At 47.5% G+C, this 22116-nt stretch overlaps 1 protein-coding gene across 4 annotated transcripts in view; it reads right to left on the bottom strand.

The window, feature by feature from the left end:
• The window catches only part of LOC112239880 (NF-kappa-B essential modulator), a 58092-nt gene that overhangs the window by 24444 nt on the left and 11532 nt on the right, over nt 1-22116 (bottom strand). For 3 of the 4 annotated variants that reach the window (XM_042299868.1, XM_042299871.1, XM_042299869.1), the window contains exons 4-8: nt 21028-21090; nt 3572-3757; nt 3044-3102; nt 2914-2961; nt 2724-2826 (exon numbers count right to left, since the gene is read on the bottom strand). In XM_042299868.1, coding sequence (XP_042155802.1) covers nt 2724-2826; nt 2914-2961; nt 3044-3102; nt 3572-3757; nt 21028-21090 — 459 coding nt within the window. The remainder of the gene's footprint in view (nt 1-2723; nt 2827-2913; nt 2962-3043; nt 3103-3571; nt 3758-21027; nt 21091-22116) is intronic. The other variant, XM_042299870.1, reaches the window with a different exon arrangement.

The following is a 22116-nucleotide window of genomic DNA, read 5'->3' as shown; positions in this document are numbered from 1 at the left end:
CAAAAAGGAGGTATTTGGACATAAATGATGGACATTATCGAACAAAACAAACACTGTGGAACTGGGATTCCTGTGAGTGCATTCTGATGAAGATCATCAAAGGTAAGTGAATATTTATAATGCTATTTCTGACTTCTGTTGACTACACAACATGGCGGATATCTGTTTGGGTTGTTTTGGTCTCTGAGTGCATGGTGATTATAGCATGGTGTGCTTTTTCCGTAAAGCTTTTTTGAAATCTGACACAGCGGTTGCATTAAGGAGAAGTGCATCAAAAATTCCATGCATAACACTTGTATCTTTTAGCAATGTTCATTATGAGTATTTCTGTGAATTGACGTGGCTCTCTGCAAAATCACTGCATGTTTTGGAACTACTGAACATAACGTGCCAATGTAAACTGAGATTTTTGGATATAAATATGCACTTTATCGAACCAAACATACATGTATTGTGTAACATGAAGTCCCATGAGAGTCAACTGATGAAGATCATAAAAGGTTAGCGATTCATTTTCTCTCTATTTCTGCTTTTTGTGACTCCTCTCTTTGGCCGTTGACGAGGTGGGACGCTAGCGTACCCTAGAGAGGTTAAAGATCAGTGAGACTATCAAGAGAAGTGTGCGGTTTCCTTCATCTTGTTCAACTGTTACCATGCACCTGCAAAAAAGATTGCTCAGATGTGCGAGTGCCTTTCGAATTTTGAAATAAGACAGCTATGAAAAATATAGATGAAACCTCTCTTGGTAAATAGTGTAGTCTACAGCTTATCATGAAATACTAATATTAGATTTTGTGCACCAGCTGTTATTGACAAATAGACACAGACCGCCACCCCTCGTCGTACCAGAGGCAGCTGTATGTTATTCATGTCGTCATTCAGCCACTCAGGGAAACATAAGATATTAGTTTTTAATGTCCCGTTGGTAGGAGAGTCTCGAACGGAGCTCATCCAGTTTATTCTCCAATGATTGCACGGCCAATAGAACGGATGGTAGAGGCAGGTTACCCACTCGCTTACGAATTCTCACAAGGCACCCGGACGTTCCCTCCTTTCTTCATATGAATGACAGGGATCTGGTCTCAGATCGTTCACATCAGACTCGTTAAAGATGAAATCTTCTTCCAGTACGAGGTGAGTAATCTCTGTAATGATGTCCTGAAGCTCTTTTCGGTCATAAGAGACGGTCGCAGAAACATGTACAAAATAAGTTTAAAAAATTATCCTCCTGCGCCATTTGTGGCGAGTGCGGTGTGTGTGTGGTGAGTGTTTGTGGACAGGGTGGTGTGTGTGTCGTGAGTGCAGTGTAGTGTGTGTGTGTTGTGAGTGTTTGTGGACAGGGCTGTGTGTGTGTCGTGAGTGTAGTGTAGTGTGTGTATAGTGTAGTATAGTGTATAGTGTAGTGTATAGTGTGTAGTATAGTGTATTGTAGTAGTGTGTAGTGTAGTATAGTGTGTAGTATAGTATAGTGTAGTGTGTGGTATAGTGTATAGTATAGTGTATAATGTAGTATAGTGTAGTGTGTAGTATAGTATAGTGTGTAGTGCAGTATAGTATAGTGTAGTGTATAGTGTGTAGTATAGTGTGTAGTATAGTGCAGTGTAGTATAGTATGTAGTATAGTGTAGTATAGTGTGTAGTGTAGTGTGTAGTATAGTGTGTAGTATAGTATAGTGTAGTGTGTGGTATAGTGTATAGTGTAGTGTATAATGTAGTATAGTGTAGTGTGTAGTATAGTATAGTGTGTAGCGCAGTGTAGTATAGTGTAGTGTAGTGTATAGTGTGTAGTATAGTGTGTAGTATAGTGCAGTGGAGTATAGCATGTAGTATAGTGTAGTATAGTGTGTAGTGTATAGTGTAGTGTGTAGTGTATAGTGTAGTGTGTAGTATAGTGTAGTGTATAGTGTGTAGTATAGTGTAGTGTGTAGTATAGTGTAGTGTGTAGTATAGTGTGTAGTATAGTATAGTGTAGTGTGTGGTATAGTGTAGTGTGTAGTATAGTGTAGTGTGTAGTATAGTGTGTAGTATAGTATAGTGTAGTGTGTGGTATAGTGTAGTGTATAATGTAGTATAGTGTAGTGTGTAGTATAGTATAGTGTGTAGTGCAGTATAGTATAGTGTAGTGTACAGTATAGTGTGTAGTATAGTGCAGTGTAGTATAGCATGTAGTATAGTGTAGTATAGTGTGTAGTGTAGTGTATAGTATAGTGTGTAGTATAGTATAGTGTAGTGTGTGGTATAGTGTATAGTGTAGTGTAGTGTATAATGTAGTGTAGTGTGTAGTATAGTATAGTGTGTAGTGCAGTGTAGTATAGTGTATAGTGTGTAGTATGGTGTGTAGTATAGTGCAGTGTAGTATAGTGTGTAGTGTAGTGTATAGTGTAGCGTGTAGTATAGTGTAGTGTATAGTGTGTAGTATAGTGTAGTGTGTAGTATAGTGTAGTGTGTAGTATAGTGTGTGGTATAGTGTAGTGTATAGTATAGTGTGTAGTATAGTGTAGTGTGTAGTATAGTGTAGTGTGTAGTATAGTATAGTGTAGTGTGTAGTATAGTGTGTAGTATAGTGTAGTGTGTAGAATAGTGTATAGTGTAGTGTGTGTGTGTGTGTAGTGTGTAGTGTAGTGTGTAGTGTAGTGTATAGTGTGTGTGTAGTATAGTGTGTAGTGTAGTCTGTAGTGTGTGTGTAGTGTGTAGTATAGTGTATAGTATGTGTGTAGTGTATACCTGGGCACAGTCTTTGTCCTTCTGTTTAAGCAGCACTTCAGTTCTGTCTCTCTGAGCTGAACTCTTCTGGAGGGAATCTAACTTCTCCTGCAGCTCTCTGTACCTACACACCACACACACACACAGACACACACACACACAGGTATTTAGTATTACAAGGCAAAATAGAGAGACACTAGACAGTTCTTACCTGCACTGTGTGGCTTGTAGCTGCTCTGTGAGTTTGGCCAGGTGGGAGCTGAGGAAACAGGAGGCAGAAACATCAGCGCACACACAAGGACACACGCGTTGCAGGTAGTGACGAGGGAATGATGTCATACCTGTCAGATGGGGGAGGGGCTTCGGAATGTTGAACCGTTTCCTCGGTAACACCACAGCTCTAAGAAACACAAGCATGCCTTTACCTTCCATTTGAATATTTTTATACACATTTTAGTCCATTTCATTTAGTGGTATCCAGCATTGTTACGACATTGACTGCGCGGCAACGCCCCAGAGGGCCCAGCAGAGGCAAAGGTTGTGACATAGGTCCTCTGAAACATGCTCTGCCAAATCACACTGCTCTTTAAGCCAGGAGTCAGACAAACCAGAGGGAACACCGTTCGACGTGAGGTCAGCTTGAAGGAGCCCGCCCCGCCACAAGGAGTCGCTACAGAGCGCTGAGACTAGGAATCCCCTGCCGACCCGGCCCTCCCCCTGACGACCCGGCCCTCCCCCTGACGATAGTGGGCCAATTGTGAACATCCCTTGGGATCTCCCGGTCACGACCTGGAATCGAACGAGGTTGTAGTGGCGTCCCTCTGCACTCGGGAGATGAATGACCCCAACAACATACACACACACACTACCTGCGCCTGAACCAGCTTGGTTTTGAGTTCCTCAACTGAGCGACGAAGGCAGTCTCTCTCCCGCTTTCCCTCATCCCTCTCTTTCTCCAGCTCTTCATTCCTCAACCTCAGATCTGTCATCCCTTCATCCAACTTCTCTTTGTGGCTCTTCAGCAGCTGGAGAAACCCGTTCCCTCGTTCTGAGGGCTATAGAGAGAGAGAGAGTGGGAAGGGGACAGACAGAATTTCAATAGAAGCTTTGCGGACAAAAACAGAACACCCACTCATTTCAGAACACCCACTCACTAACAGAACACCCACTCACTAACAGAACACCCACCCACTAACAGAACACCCACTCACTAACAGAACACCCACCCACTAACTACAGAACACCCACTCACTACAGAACACCAACTAACAGAACACCCACTCACTAACAGAACACCCACTCACTACAGAACACCCACTAACTACAGAACACCCACCCACTAACTACAGAACACCCACTCACTACAGAACACCAACTAACAGAACACCCACTCACTAACAGAACACCCACTCACTAACAGAACACCCACTCACTAACAGAACACCCACTCACTAACAGAACACCCACTAACTACAGAACACCCACTAACTACAGAACACCCACTAACTACATAAAACCCACTAACTACAGACCACCTACTAACAGAACACCCACTAACTACAGAACACCCACTAACTACAGACCACCCACTAACTACAGAACACCCACTAACTACAGAACACCAACTAACTACAGAACACCCACTAACTACAGAACACCAACTACAGAACACCCACTAACTACAGAACACCCACTAACTACAGAACACCCACTAACTACAGAACACCCACTAACTACAGAACACCAACTAACTACAGAACACCAACTAACTACAGAACACCTACTAACAGAACACCCACTAACTACAGAGCACCCACTAACTACAGAGCACCCACTAACTACAGAGCACCCACTAACTACAGAGCACCCACTAACTACAGAGCACCCACTAACTACAGAACACCCACTCACAGAACAGAACACCCGCTCACTAACAGAACACACGCTCACTAACAGAACACCCGCTCACTAACAGAACACCCGCTCACTAACAGAACACCCGCTCACTAACAGAACACCCGCTCACTAACAGAACACCCGCTCACTAACAGAACACCCGCTCACTAACAGAACACCCACTCACTAACAGAACACCCACCCACTAACTACAGAACACCCCACACTAACTACAGAACACCCACCCACAAACTACAGAACACCCACCCACAAACTACAGAACACCCACCCACTAACTACAGAACACCCACCCACTAACTACAGAACACCCACCCACTAACTACAGAACACCCACCCACTAACAGAACACCCACCCACTAACAGAACACTAACTACAGGACACCCACTAACTACAGAACACCCACTAACTACAGAACACCCACTCACTAACAGAATACCCAAACTACAGAACACCCACTAACAGAACACCCACCCACTAACAGAACACCCACCCACTAACAGAACACCCACCCACTAACAGAACACCCACCCACTAACAGAACAGCCACTCACTAACAGAACAGCCACTCACTAACAGAACACCCACCCACTAACAGAACACCCACCCACTAACAGAACACCCACCCACTAACAGAACACCCACCCACTAACAGAACACCCACCCACTAACAGAACACCCACCCACTAACAGAACACCCACCCACTAACAGAACACCCACCCACTAACAGAACACCCACCCACTAACAGAACACCCACCCACTAACAGAACACCCACCCACTAACAGAACACCCACCCACTAACAGAACACCCACCCACTAACAGAACACCCACCCACTAACAGAACACTAACTACAGGACACCCACTAACTACAGAACACCCACTAACTACAGAACACCCACTCACTAACAGAATACCCAAACTACAGAACACCCACTAACAGAACACCCACCCACTAACAGAACACCCACCCACTAACAGAACACCCACCCACTAACAGAACACCCACCCACTAACAGAACACCCACCCACTAACAGAACGGCCACTCACTAACAGAACACCCACCCACTAACAGAACACCCACCCACTAACAGAACACCCACCCACTAACAGAACACCCACCCACTAACAGAACACCCACCCACTAACAGAACACCCACCCACTAACAGAACACCCACCCACTAACAGAACACCCACCCACTAACAGAACACCCACCCACTAACAGAACACCCACCCACTAACAGAACACCCACCCACTAACAGAACACCCACCCACTAACAGAACACCCACCCACTAACAGAACACCCACTCACTAACAGAACACCCACTCACTAACAGAACACCCACTCACTAACAGAACACCCACTAACTACAGAATACCCACTAAACAGAACACCCACCCACTAACAGAACACTCACTCACTAACAGAACACCCACTCACTAACAGAACACCCACTAACTACAGAATACCCACTAACTACAGAACACCCACTAACTACAGAACACCCACCCACTAACAGAACACTAACTACAGAACAGCCACCCACTAACTACAGAACACCCACTAACTACAGAACACCCACTCACTAACAGAACACCCACTCACTAACACCCACTCACTAACAGAACACCCACTCACTAACAGAACACCCACTCACAGAACACCCACCCACTAACAGAATACCCAAACTACAGAACACCCACTAACAGAACACCAACTAACAGAACGCCAACTAACAACAGAACACCAACTCACTAACAGAACACACACTCACTAACTACAGAACACCCACCCACTAACTACAGAACACCCACTCACTAACAGAACACCCACTCACTAACAGAACACCCACTCACTAACAGAACACCCACTCACTACAGAACACCCACTCACTAACAGAACACCCACTCACTAACAGAACACCCACTCACTAACAGAACACCCACTAACTACAGAACACCCACCCACTAACAGAACACTAACTACAGAACACCCACTAACAGAACACCCACTCACTAACAGAACACCCACTCACTAACAGAACACCCACTCACTAACAGAACACCCACTCACTAACAGAACACCCACTCACTAACAGAACACCCACTCACTAACAGAACACCCACTCACTAACAGAACACCCACTAACTACAGACCACCCACTAACTACAGACCACCCACTAACTACAGACCACCCACTAACTACAGACCACCCACTAACAGACCACCCACTAACAGACCACCCACTAACAGACCACCCACTAACAGACCACCCACTAACAGACCACCCACTAACAGACCACCCACTAACAGACCACCCACTAACAGACCACCCACTAACAGACCACCCACTAACAGACCACCCACTAACAGACCACCCACTAACAGACCACCCACTAACAGACCACCCACTAACAGACCACCCACTAACAGACCACCCACTAACAGACCACCCACTAACAGAACACCCACTACCCACTAACAGAACACCCACTAACAGAACACCCACTAACAGACCACCCACTAACAGACCACCCACTAACAGAACACCCACTAACAGAACACCCACTAACAGACCACCCACTAACAGACCACCCACTAACAGAACACCCACTAACAGACCACCCACTAACAGACCACCCACTAACAGACCACCCACTAACAGACCACCCACTAACAGACCACCCACTAACAGACCACCCACTAACAGACCACCCACTAACAGACCACCCACTAACAGACCACCCACTAACAGACCACCCACTAACAGAACACCCACTAACAGACCACCCACTAACAGACCACCCACTAACAGACCACCCACTAACAGACCACCCACTAACAGACCACCCACTAACAGACCACCCACTAACAGACCACCCACTAACAGACCACCCACTAACAGACCACCCACTAACAGACCACCCACTAACAGACCACCCACAACAGACCACCCACTAACAGACCACCCACTAACAGAACACCCACTAACAGACCACCCACTAACAGACCACCCACTAACAGAACACCCACTAACAGAACACCCACTAACAGAACACCCACTAACAGACCACCCACTAACAGAACACCCACTAACAGACCACCCACTAACAGACCACCCACTAACAGAACACCCACTAACAGACCACCCACTAACAGACCACCCACTAACAGACCACCCACTAACAGACCACCCACTAACAGACCACCCACTAACAGACCACCCACTAACAGACCACCCACTAACAGACCACCCACTAACAGACCACCCACTAACAGACCACCCACTAACAGACCACCCACTAACAGACCACCCACTAACAGACCACCCACTAACAGAACACCCACTAACAGAACACCCACTAACAGACCACCCACTAACAGACCACCCACTAACAGACCACCCACTAACAGACCACCCACTAACAGACCACCCACTAACAGACCACCCACTAACAGACCACCCACTAACAGACCACCCACTAACAGACCACCCACTAACAGACCACCCACTAACAGACCACCCACTAACAGACCACCCACTAACAGACCACCCACTAACAGACCACCCACTAACAGACCACCCACTAACAGACCACCCACTAACAGACCACCCACTAACAGACCACCCACTAACAGACCACCCACTAACAGAACACCCACTAACAGACCACCCACTAACAGACCACCCACTAACAGACCACCCACTAACAGACCACCCACTAACAGACCACCCACTAACAGACCACCCACTAACAGACCACCCACTAACAGAACACCCACTAACAGACCACCCACTAACAGACCACCCACTAACAGACCACTACACACACACCACTACCTACTCAGTACACAACCTACACTACACACACACACACTACCTACACAGACACAACCCACTACCTACACAGACACAACCCACTACACACAGACCACACCAGTACACAACCTACACTACACACACACACTACCTACACTCAGTACACAACCTACACTACACACACACACTACCTACACTCAGTACACTACCTACACTACACACACTACCTACACTCAGTACACAACCTACACTACACACACTACCACACTCAGTACACAACCTACACTACACACACTACCTACACTCAGTACACAACCTACACTACACACACTACCTACACTCAGTACACAACCTACACTACACACACTACCTACACTCAGTACACAACCTACACACACACACTACCTACACTCAGTACACAACCTACACTACTGACACACACACTACCTACACTCAGTACACAACCTACACTACACACACACACTACCTACACTCAGCACACAACCTACACTACCTACACTCAGTACACAACCTACACTACACACACACACTACCTACACTCAGTACACAACCTACACTACACACACACACTACCTACACTCAGTACACAACCTACACTACACACACTACCTACACACACTACCTACACTACACACACTACCTACACTACACACACTACCTACACTACACACACACTACCTACACTACACACACACTACCTACACTCAGTACACAACCTACACTACACACACTACCTACACTCAGTACACAACCTACACTACACACACACACTACCTACACTCAGCACACAACCTACACTACACACACTACCTACACACACTACCTACACTACACACACTACCTACACTCAGTACACAACCTACACTACACACACTACCTACACTCAGTACACAACCTACACTACACACACTACCTACACTCAGTACACAACCTACACTACACACACTACATACACTCAGTACACAACCTACACTACACACACTACCTACACTCAGTACACAACCTACACTACACACACTACCTACACTACACACACACTACCTACACTCAGTACACAACCTACACTACACACACTACCTACACTACACACACTACCTACACTACACACACACTACCTACACTACACACACAACCTACACTACACACACTACCGACACACACACACACTACCTACACTCAGTACACAACCTACACTACTGACACACACACACACTACCTACACTCAGTACACAACCTACACTACACACACTACAGTGTGTAGTGTAGATTGAGTACTGTAGTTAATACTGTAGTGTAGTTAGTGTACTGTAGTGTTGTTTGTAGTTTAACTGCAATACACTAACTACAGTACATGTACAACTCCGGGATGCTGGACTTCGAGGCAGAGTTGCAAAGAAAAAGCCATATCTCAGACTGGCCAATAAAAAGAAAAGATTAAGATGGGCAAAAGAACAGACACTGGACAGAGGAACTCTGCCTAGAAGGCCAGCATCCCGGATTCACCTCTTCACTGTTGACATGGAGACTGGTGTTTTGCGGGTACTATTTAATGAACCTGCCAGTTGAGGACTTGTGAGGTGTCTGTTTCTCAAACTAGACAATCTAATGTACTTGTCCTCTTGCTCAGTTGTGCATCGGGGCCTCCCACTCCTCTTTCTATTCTGGTTAGAGACAGTTTGTGCTGTTCTGTGTCAAATTGACCTTCTCCTGTAACATACCGTATAGATATGTAACACATGTAAGCCCTTGACTATTGCCAACGTGCACAGCGTTGTACGAGATCTTCAGGTTCTTGGCAATTTCTCACATGGAACAGTCTTCATTTCTCAGAACAAGAATAGACTGATGAGTTTCAGAAGAAAGTTCTTTATTTCTGGCCATGTTGAGCCTGTAATCAAACCCACACATGCTGATGCTCCAGATACTCATCTAGTCTAAAGAAGGCCAGTTTTATTGCTTCTTTAATCAGGACAACAGTTTTCAGCTGTACTAACATAATTGCAAAATGGTTTTCTAATGATCAAGTAGCCTTTTAAAATGATAAACTTGGATTAGCTACCACAACGTGCCATTGGAACACAGGAGTGATGGTTGCTGATAATGGGCCTCTGTACACCTATGTAGATATTCCATTAAAAATCTGCCGTTTCCAGCTACAATAGTAATTTACAACATTAACAATGTCTACACTGTATTTCGGATCAATTGCTTTTTTCAAAAACAACTTTTGAACGGTAGTGTACATGCCAATTATGTGATGGTCTGACAGTATCCCTATCAACACTAACTTTTGGTGGCAGAGAGAATGACATAAGAAAGTAATCAAGACGACTAGCTTGATTGAGCCTGGCCATGACTACTCTCTTCTCCTCCATCCCTCTCTCTCACCTGACTACTAATGGTCTCTGCTCTCTTCTCCTCCATCCCTCTCCCTCTCTGTCACCTGACTACTAATGGTCTCTGCTCTCTTCTCCTCCATCCCTCTCTCTCTCACCTGACTACTAATGGTCTCTGCTGCTTCTTCTCCATCCCTCTCTCTGTCACCTGACTACTAATGGTCTCTGCTCTCTTCTCCTCCATCCCTCTCCCTCTCTGTCACCTGACTACTAATGGTCTCTGCTCTCTTCTCCTCCATCCCTCTCTCTCTCACCTGACTACTAATGGTCTCTGCTCTCTTCTCCATCCCTCTCTCTCTGTCACCTGACTACTAATGGTCTCTGCTCTCTTCTCCTCCATCCCTCTCTCTCTCTGTCACCTGACTACTAATGGTCTCTGCTCTCTTCTTCTCCATCCCTCTCTCTCTCACCTGACTACTAATGGTCTCTGCTCTCTTCTCCATCCCTCTCTCTCTGTCACCTGACTACTAATGGTCTCTGCTCTCTTCTCCTCCATCCCTCTCTCTCTCTGTCACCTGACTACTAATGGTCTCTGCTCTCTTCTTCTCCATCCCTCTCTCTCTCACCTGACTACTAATGGTCTCTGCTCTCTTCTCCATCCCTCTCTGTCACCTGACTACTAATGGTCTCTGCTCTCTTCTCCATCCCTCTCTGTCACCTGACTACTAATGGTCTCTGCTCTCTTCTCCATCCCTCTCTCTGTCACCTGACTACTAATGGTCTCTGCTCTCTTCTCCATCCCTCTCTGTCACCTGACTACTAATGGTCTCTGCTCTCTTCTCCATCCCCCTCTCTCTCTGTCACCTGACTACTAATGGTCTCTGCTCTCTTCTCCATCCCCTCTCTCTCTGTCACCTGACTACTAATGGTCTCTGCTCTCTTCTCCATCCCCCTCTCTCTCTGTCACCTGACTACTAATGGTCTCTGCTCTCTTCTCCATCCCTCTCTCTCTCTCTGTCACCTGACTACTAATGGTCTCTGCTCTCTTCTCCATCCCCCTCTCTCTCTGTCACCTGACTACTAATGGTCTCTGCTCTCTTCTCCTCCATCCCTCTCTCTGTCACCTGACTACTAATGGTCTCTGCTCTCTTCTCCTCCATCCCTCTCTCTGTCACCTGACTACTAATGGTCTCTGCTCTCTTCTCCATCCCTCTCTCTCTGTCACCTGACTACTAATGGTCTCTGCTCTCTTCTCCATCCCTCTCTCTCTGTCACCTGACTACTAATGGTCTCTGCTCTCTTCTCCATCCCCTCTCTCTCTCTGTCACCTGACTACTAATGGTCTCTGCTCTCTTCTCCTCCATCCCTCTCTCTCTGTCACCTGACTACTAATGGTCTCTCTCTCTTCTCCATCCCTCTCTCTCTGTCACCTGACTACTAATGGTCTCTGCTCTCTTCTCCTCCATCCCTCTCTCTCTGTCACCTGACTACTAATGGTCTCTGCTCTCTTCTCCATCCCCTCTCTCTCTGTCACCTGACTACTAATGGTCTCTGCTCTCTTCTCCTCCATCCCTCTCGCTCTGTCACCTGACTACTAATGGTCTCTGCTCTCTTCTCCTCCATCCCCTCTCTCTGTCACCTGACTACTAATGGTCTCTGCTCTCTTCTTCTCCATCCCTCTCTCTCTGTCACCTGACTACTAATGGTCTCTGCTCTCTTCTCCTCCATCCCCCTCTCTCTGTCACCTGACTACTAATGGCATTTAACAAACACACCTTTCTCCCTCAGGTTCTTACCAAGCTGTGGAGCATCATCTGTTCATTCTCCTCTGCTCTCTTCTCCTCCATCCCTCTCTCTCTCTCTGTCACCTGACTACTAATGGTCTCTGCTCTCTTCTCCTCCATCCCTCTCTCTCTCTCTGTCACCTGACTACTAATGGTCTCTGCTCTCTTCTCCTCCATCCCTCTCGCTCTGTCACCTGACTACTAATGGTCTCTGCTCTCTTCTCCTCCATCCCTCTCTCTCTGTCACCTGACTACTAATGGTCTCTGCTCTCTTCTCCATCCCTCCTCTCTCTCTGTCACCTGACTACTAATGGTCTCTGCTCTCTTCTCCATCCCCCTCTCTCTCTGTCACCTGACTACTAATGGTCTCTGCTCTCTTCTCCATCCCTCTCTCTGTCACCTGACTACTAATGGTCTCTGCTCTCTTCTCCTCCATCCCTCTCTCTCTGTCACCTGACTACTAATGGTCTCTGCTCTCTTCTCCTCCATCCCTCTCTCTCTGTCACCTGACTACTAATGGTCTCTGCTCTCTTCTCCTCCATCCCCTCTCTCTCTGTCACCTGACTACTAATGGTCTCTGCTCTCTTCTCCATCCCCTCTCTCTCTGTCACCTGACTACTAATGGTCTCTGCTCTCTTCTCCATCCCTCTCTCTGTCACCTGACTACTAATGGTCTCTGCTCTCTTCTCCTCCATCCCTCTCTCTCTGTCACCTGACTACTAATGGTCTCTGCTCTCTTCTCCTCCATCCCTCTCTCTCTGTCACCTGACTACTAATGGTCTCTGCTCTCTTCTCCTCCATCCCTCTCTCTCTGTCACCTGACTACTAATGGTCTCTGCTCTCTTCTCCTCCATCCCTCTCTCTCTGTCACCTGACTACTAATGGTCTCTGCTCTCTTCTCCTCCATCCCTCTCTCTCTGTCACCTGACTACTAATGGTCTCTGCTCTCTTCTCCTCCATCCCTCTCTCTCTGTCACCTGACTACTAATGGTCTCTGCTCTCTTCTCCTCCATCCCTCTCTCTCTGTCACCTGACTACTAATGGTCTCTACTCTCTTCTCCTCCATCCCTCTCTCTCTGTCACCTGACTACTAATGGTCTCTGCTCTCTTCTCCATCCCTCTCTCTGTCACCTGACTACTAATGGTCTCTGCTCTCTTCTCCTCCATCCCTCTCTCTCTGTCACCTGACTACTAATGGTCTCTGCTCTCTTCTCCATCCCTCTCTCTCTCTGTCACCTGACTACTAATGGTCTCTGCTCTCTTCTCCATCCCTCTCTCTCTGTCACCTGACTACTAATGGTCTCTGCTCTCTTCTCCATCCCTCTCTCTCTCTCTGTCACCTGACTACTAATGGTCTCTGCTCTCTTCTCCATCCCTCTCTCTCTCTCTGTCACCTGACTACTAATGGTCTCTGCTCTCTTCTCCTCCATCCCTCTCTCTCTGTCACCTGACTACTAATGGTCTCTGCTCTCTTCTCCATCCCTCTCTCTCTGTCACCTGACTACTAATGGTCTCTGCTCTCTTCTCCTCCATCCCTCTCTCTCTGTCACCTGACTACTAATGGTCTCTGCTCTCTCCTCCATCCCTCTCTCTCTCTGTCACCTGACTACTAATGGTCTCTGCTCTCTTCTCCTCCATCCCCCTCTCTCTGTCACCTGACTACTAATGGTCTCTGCTCTCTTCTCCTCCATCCCTCTCTCTCTGTCACCTGACTACTAATGGTCTCTGCTCTCTCCTCCATCCCCTCTCTCTCTGTCACCTGACTACTAATGGCATTTAACAAACACACCTTTCTCCCTCAGGTTCTTACCAAGCTGTGGAGCATCATCTGTTCATTCTCCTCTGCTCTCTTCTCCTCCATCCCTCTCTCTCTCTCTGTCACCTGACTACTAATGGTCTCTGCTCTCTTCTCCTCCATCCCCCTCTCTCTGTCACCTGACTACTAATGGTCTCTGCTCTCTTCTCCTCCATCCCTCTCTCTCTGTCACCTGACTACTAATGGTCTCTGCTCTCTCCTCCATCCCTCTCTCTCTCTGTCACCTGACTACTAATGGCATTTAACAAACACACCTTTCTCCCTCAGGTTCTTACCAAGCTGTGGAGCATCATCTGTTCATTCTCCTCTGCTCTCTTCTCCTCCATCCCTCTCTCTCTCTCTGTCACCTGACTACTAATGGTCTCTGCTCTCTTCTCCATCCCTCTCTCTCTCTCTGTCACCTGACTACTAATGGTCTCTGCTCTCTTCTCCATCCCTCTCTCTCTCTGTCACCTGACTACTAATGGTCTCTGCTCTCTTCTCCATCCCTCTCTCTGTCACCTGACTACTAATGGTCTCTGCTCTCTTCTCCTCCATCCCTCTCTCTCTGTCACCTGACTACTAATGGTCTCTGCTCTCTTCTCCTCCATCCCTCTCTCTCTGTCACCTGACTACTAATGGTCTCTGCTCTCTTCTCCATCCCTCTCTCTCTCTCTGTCACCTGACTACTAATGGTCTCTGCTCTCTTCTCCATCCCTCTCTCTCTCTCTCTGTCACCTGACTACTAATGGTCTCTGCTCTCTTCTCCTCCATCCCTCTCTCTCTGTCACCTGACTACTAATGGTCTCTGCTCTCTTCTCCATCCCTCTCTCTCTGTCACCTGACTACTAATGGTCTCTGCTCTCTTCTCCTCCATCCCTCTCTCTCTGTCACCTGACTACTAATGGTCTCTGCTCTCTTCTCCATCCCTCTCTCTCTCTGTCACCTGACTACTAATGGTCTCTGCTCTCTTCTCCTCCATCCCTCTCGCTCTGTCACCTGACTACTAATGGTCTCTGCTCTCTTCTCCTCCATCCCTCTCTCTCTGTCACCTGACTACTAATGGTCTCTGCTCTCTTCTTCTCCATCCCTCTCTCTCTGTCACCTGACTACTAATGGTCTCTGCTCTCTTCTCCTCCATCCCCCTCTCTCTGTCACCTGACTACTAATGGCATTTAACAAACACACCTTTCTCCCTCAGGTCCTTACCAAGCTGTGGAGCATCATCTGTTCATTCTCCTCTGCTCTCTTCTCCTCCATCCCCTCTCTCTCTCTGTCACCTGACTACTAATGGTCTCTGCTCTCTTCTCCTCCATCCCTCTCTCTCTCTCTGTCACCTGACTACTAATGGTCTCTGCTCTCTTCTCCTCCATCCCTCTCGCTCTGTCACCTGACTACTAATGGTCTCTGCTCTCTTCTCCTCCATCCCTCTCTCTCTGTCACCTGACTACTAATGGTCTCTGCTCTCTTCTTCTCCATCCCTCTCTCTCTGTCACCTGACTACTAATGGTCTCTGCTCTCTTCTCCTCCATCCCCCTCTCTCTGTCACCTGACTACTAATGGCATTTAACAAACACACCTTTCTCCCTCAGGTTCTTACCAAGCTGTGGAGCATCATCTGTTCATTCTCCTCTGCTCTCTTCTCCTCCATCCCTCTCTCTCTCTCTGTCACCTGACTACTAATGGTCTCTGCTCTCTTCTCCTCCATCCCTCTCTCTCTCTCTGTCACCTGACTACTAATGGTCTCTGCTCTCTTCTCCATCCCTCTCTCTCTCTCTGTCACCTGACTACTAATGGTCTCTGCTCTCTTCTCCATCCCTCTCTCTCTCTGTCACCTGACTACTAATGGTCTCTGCTCTCTTCTCCATCCCTCTCTCTGTCACCTGACTACTAATGGTCTCTGCTCTCTTCTCCTCCATCCCTCTCTCTCTGTCACCTGACTACTAATGGTCTCTGCTCTCTTCTCCTCCATCCCTCTCTCTCTGTCACCTGACTACTAATGGTCTCTGCTCTCTTCTCCATCCCTCTCTCTCTCTCTGTCACCTGACTACTAATGGTCTCTGCTCTCTTCTCCTCCATCCCTCTCTCTCTGTCACCTGACTACTAATGGTCTCTGCTCTCTTCTCCATCCCTCTCTCTCTGTCACCTGACTACTAATGGTCTCTGCTCTCTTCTCCTCCATCCCTCTCTCTCTGTCACCTGACTACTAATGGTCTCTGCTCTCTTCTCCATCACTCTCTCTCTGTCACCTGACTACTAATGGTCTCTGCTCTCTTCTCCTCCATCCCTCTCTCTCTGTCACCTGACTACTAATGGTCTCTGCTCTCTTCTCCATCCCTCTCTCTGTCACCTGACTACTAATGGTCTCTGCTCTCTTCTCCTCCATCCCTCTCTCTCTGTCACCTGACTACTAATGGTCTCTGCTCTCTTCTCCTCCATCCCTCTCTCTCTGTCACCTGACTACTAATGGTCTCTGCTCTCTTCTCCATCCCTCTCTCTCTCTGTCACCTGACTACTAATGGTCTCTGCTCTCTTCTCCATCCCTCTCTCTCTGTCACCTGACTACTAATGGTCTCTGCTCTCTTCTCCATCCCTCTCTCTCTCTCTGTCACCTGACTACTAATGGTCTCTGCTCTCTTCTCCATCCCTCTCTCTCTCTCTGTCACCTGACTACTAATGGTCTCTGCTCTCTTCTCCTCCATCCCTCTCTCTCTGTCACCTGACTACTAATGGTCTCTGCTCTCTTCTCCATCCCTCTCTCTCTGTCACCTGACTACTAATGGTCTCTGCTCTCTTCTCCTCCATCCCTCTCTCTCTGTCACCTGACTACTAATGGTCTCTGCTCTCTTCTCCATCCCTCTCTCTCTGTCACCTGACTACTAATGGTCTCTGCTCTCTTCTCCTCCATCCCTCTCTCTCTGTCACCTGACTACTAATGGTCTCTGCTCTCTTCTCCTCCATCCCTCTCTCTCTCTGTCACCTGACTACTAATGGTCTCTGCTCTCTTCTCCATCCCTCTCTCTCTCTCTGTCACCTGACTACTAATGGTCTCTGCTCTCTTCTCCATCCCTCTCTCTCTCTGTCACCTGACTACTAATGGTCTCTGCTCTCTTCTCCATCCCTCTCTCTGTCACCTGACTACTAATGGTCTCTGCTCTCTTCTCCTCCATCCCTCTCTCTCTGTCACCTGACTACTAATGGTCTCTGCTCTCTTCTCCTCCATCCCTCTCTCTGTCACCTGACTACTAATGGTCTCTGCTCTCTTCTCCATCCCTCTCTCTCTCTCTGTCACCTGACTACTAATGGTCTCTGCTCTCTTCTCCATCCTCTCTCTCTCTCTGTCACCTGACTACTAATGGTCTCTGCTCTCTTCTCCTCCATCCCTCTCTCTCTGTCACCTGACTACTAATGGTCTCTGCTCTCTTCTCCTCCATCCCTCTCTCTCTGTCACCTGACTACTAATGGTCTCTGCTCTCTTCTCCTCCATCCCTCTCTCTCTGTCACCTGACTACTAATGGTCTCTGCTCTCTTCTCCATCCCCTCTCTCTCTGTCACCTGACTACTAATGGTCTCTGCTCTCTTCTCCTCCATCCCTCTCGCTCTGTCACCTGACTACTAATGGTCTCTGCTCTCTTCTCCTCCATCCCTCTCTCTCTGTCACCTGACTACTAATGGTCTCTGCTCTCTTCTTCTCCATCCCTCTCTCTCTGTCACCTGACTACTAATGGTCTCTGCTCTCTTCTCCTCCATCCCCCTCTCTCTGTCACCTGACTACTAATGGCATTTAACAAACACACCTTTCTCCCTCAGGTTCTGACCAAGCTGTGGGCATCATCTGTTCATTCTCCTCTGCTCTCTTCTCCTCCATCCCTCTCTCTCTCTCTGTCACCTGACTACTAATGGTCTCTGCTCTCTTCTCCTCCATCCCTCTCTCTCTCTGTCACCTGACTACTAATGGTCTCTGCTCTCTTCTCCTCCATCCCTCTCGCTCTGTCACCTGACTACTAATGGTCTCTGCTCTCTTCTCCTCCATCCCTCTCTCTGTCACCTGACTACTAATGGTCTCTGCTCTCTTCTTCTCCATCCCTCTCTCTCTGTCACCTGACTACTAATGGTCTCTGCTCTCTTCTCCTCCATCCCCTCTCTCTGTCACCTGACTACTAATGGCATTTAACAAACACACCTTTCTCCCTCAGGTTCTTACCAAGCTGTGGAGCATCATCTGTTCATTCTCCTCTGCTCTCTTCTCCTCCATCCCCCTCTCTCTCTGTCACCTGACTACTAATGGTCTCTGCTCTCTTCTCCTCCATCCCCTCTCTCTCTCTGTCACCTGACTACTAATGGTCTCTGCTCTCTTCTCCATCCCTCTCTCTCTCTCTGTCACCTGACTACTAATGGTCTCTGCTCTCTTCTCCATCCCTCTCTCTCTCTGTCACCTGACTACTAATGGTCTCTGCTCTCTTCTCCATCCCTCTCTCTGTCACCTGACTACTAATGGTCTCTGCTCTCTTCTCCTCCATCCCTCTCTCTCTGTCACCTGACTACTAATGGTCTCTGCTCTCTTCTCCTCCATCCCTCTCTCTCTGTCACCTGACTACTAATGGTCTCTGCTCTCTTCTCCTCCATCCCTCTCTCTCTGTCACCTGACTACTAATGGTCTCTGCTCTCTTCTCCTCCATCCCCTCTCTCTCTGTCACCTGACTACTAATGGTCTCTGCTCTCTTCTCCTCCATCCCTCTCTCTCTGTCACCTGACTACTAATGGTCTCTGCTCTCTTCTCCTCCATCCCCCTCTCTCTGTCACCTGACTACTAATGGTCTCTGCTCTCTTCTCCTCCATCCCCTCTCTCTGTCACCTGACTACTAATGGTCTCTGCTCTCTTCTCCTCCATCCCTCTCTCTGTCACCTGACTACTAATGGTCTCTGCTCTCTTCTCCATCCCTCTCTCTGTCACCTGACTACTAATGGTCTCTGCTCTCTTCTCCTCCATCCCTCTCTCTCTGTCACCTGACTACTAATGGTCTCTGCTCTCTTTCCTCCATCCCTCTCTCTCTGTCACCTGACTACTAATGGTCTCTGCTCTCTTCTCCTCCATCCCCTCTCTCTGTCACCTGACTACTAATGGTCTCTGCTCTCTTCTCCTCCATCCCTCTCTCTCTGTCACCTGACTACTAATGGTCTCTGCTCTCTTCTCCTCCATCCCTCTCTCTCTGTCACCTGACTACTAATGGTCTCTGCTCTCTTCTCCTCCATCCCCTCTCTCTGTCACCTGACTACTAATGGTCTCTGCTCTCTTCTCCATCCCTCTCTCTCTCTGTCACCTGACTACTAATGGTCTCTGCTCTCTTCTCCATCCCTCTCTCTGTCACCTGACTACTAATGGTCTCTGCTCTCTTCTCCATCCCTCTCTCTGTCACCTGACTACTAATGGTCTCTGCTCTCTTCTCCATCCCTCTCTCTCTCTGTCACCTGACTACTAATGGTCTCTGCTCTCTTCTCCTCCATCCCCTCTCTCTGTCACCTGACTACTAATGGTCTCTGCTCTCTTCTCCATCCCCCCTCTCTCTGTCACCTGACTACTAATGGTCTCTGCTCTCTTCTCCTCCATCCCTCTCTCTCTGTCACCTGACTACTAATGGTCTCTGCTCTCTTCTCCTCCATCCCTCTCTCTCTGTCACCTGACTACTAATGGTCTCTGCTCTCTTCTCCTCCATCCCTCTCTCTGTCACCTGACTACTAATGGTCTCTACTCTCTTCTCCTCCATCTCTCTCTCTGTCACCTGACTACTAATGGTCTCTGCTCTCTTCTCCATCCCTCTCTCTGTCACCTGACTACTAATGGTCTCTGCTCTCTTCTCCTCCATCCCTCTCTCTCTGTCACCTGACTACTAATGGTCTCTGCTCTCTTCTCCTCCATCCCTCTCTCTCTGTCACCTGACTACTAATGGTCTCTGCTCTCTTCTCCATCCCCTCTCTCTCTGTCACCTGACTACTAATGGTCTCTGCTCTCTTCTCCATCCCTCTCTCTCTGTCACCTGACTACTAATGGTCTCTGCTCTCTTCTCCATCCCCTCTCTCTCTCTGTCACCTGACTACTAATGGTCTCTGCTCTCTTCTCCATCCCCTCTCTCTCTCTGTCACCTGACTACTAATGGTCTCTGCTCTCTTCTCCTCCATCCCTCTCTCTCTGTCACCTGACTACTAATGGTCTCTGCTCTCTTCTCCATCTCTCTCTGTCACCTGACTACTAATGGTCTCTGCTCTCTTCTCCTCCATCCCTCTCTCTCTGTCACCTGACTACTAATGGTCTCTGCTCTCTTCTCCATCCCCTCTCTCTGTCACCTGACTACTAATGGTCTCTGCTCTCTTCTCCTCCATCCCTCTCTCTCTGTCACCTGACTACTAATGGTCTCTGCTCTCTCCTCCATCCCTCTCTCTCTCTGTCACCTGACTACTAATGGTCTCTGCTCTCTTCTCCATCCCTCTCTCTGTCACCTGACTACTAATGGTCTCTGCTCTCTTCTCCATCCCTCTCTCTCTCTGTCACCTGACTACTAATGGTCTCTGCTCTCTTCTCCATCCCTCTCTCTGTCACCTGACTACTAATGGCATTTAACAAACACACCTTTCTCCCTCAGGTTCTTACCAAGCTGTGGAGCATCATCTGTTCATTCTCCTCTGCTCTCTTCTCCATCCCTCTCTCTGTCACCTGTCAACCAGGAAATGCAGCATAATGTGTGGATGGATAATTCTCTCCTACCTCTTTTATCCATTCATCTCTCTACCCACTAGGGTTGGGCTCAATTCAACAACGTTCAACTCATGAGTTTAAATGTTAATTGAATTGGTCACATCCCACAGGATATAGAGTTTGAGTGACAGGAAGTCAAATTGAATTCAGTGAAATTCACAGAAATCCCACTCAGCCATAGAACCTGAACATTTTAATTGAATCTGACAAGTCACACTTCCAGATACTAAAGAAAATCACTTTTCTCTAGAAACAATGTTCATATACTCTTAACCTTTTGTGCTTAGAATAGATACACTGAGTGTCCAACACATTAGGAACACCTTCCTCATATTGAGTTGAACCCCCTCTTGCCAGCCTCAATTCATCAGGGCGTGGCCTCTACAAGATGTCTAAAGCGTTCTACAGGGATGCTGGCCCATTTGGACTCCAATGCTTCCCACAGTTGTGTCAAGTTGGCTGAATGTCCTTTGGGTGGTGGACCATTCTTGATAGACGTGGGAAACTGTTGAGTGTGTAAAACCAATAAGAGATCATAGGTCTCACCTGGATTCACCTGGTCAGTCTCATGGAAAGAGCCAGTGTTTGGATTCACCTGGTCAGTCTCATGGAAAGAGCCAGTGTTTGGATTCACCTGGTCAGTCTCATGGAAAGAGCCAGTGTTTATAATACATTTCCACCAAACATTTCTTTGGCTTTTTTTGTAGTTTTTTATTTTAAGGACTTTAAGGTAAACTTGAGGGTTAAGCTGATGCATTCTGGAAAATGTGGTATTTTCCCCATATTGAACAAAATTTAAGTGATTAATGAAATATAACAACTTAGAATATTCACATTTGTTTCCCTTGATCGTTTTATAGATGTATATTTGTATAGACTATGCCTACTAAGAGGAGACATTTGAATTTCACTGATTTAAATTCTATTTCCTTCCATTCAAATAGCAAATAATAATAATGTTTACTACTTAAACAGGATACAGAA

Source organism: Oncorhynchus tshawytscha, linkage group LG16 (assembly GCF_018296145.1).
Source record: "Oncorhynchus tshawytscha isolate Ot180627B linkage group LG16, Otsh_v2.0, whole genome shotgun sequence".
In the NCBI taxonomy this organism is placed as follows: Eukaryota; Metazoa; Chordata; class Actinopteri; order Salmoniformes; family Salmonidae; genus Oncorhynchus; species Oncorhynchus tshawytscha.
Note: the sequence above shows the minus strand (reverse complement) of the source record. Positions and strands in the feature narration are given on the sequence as shown.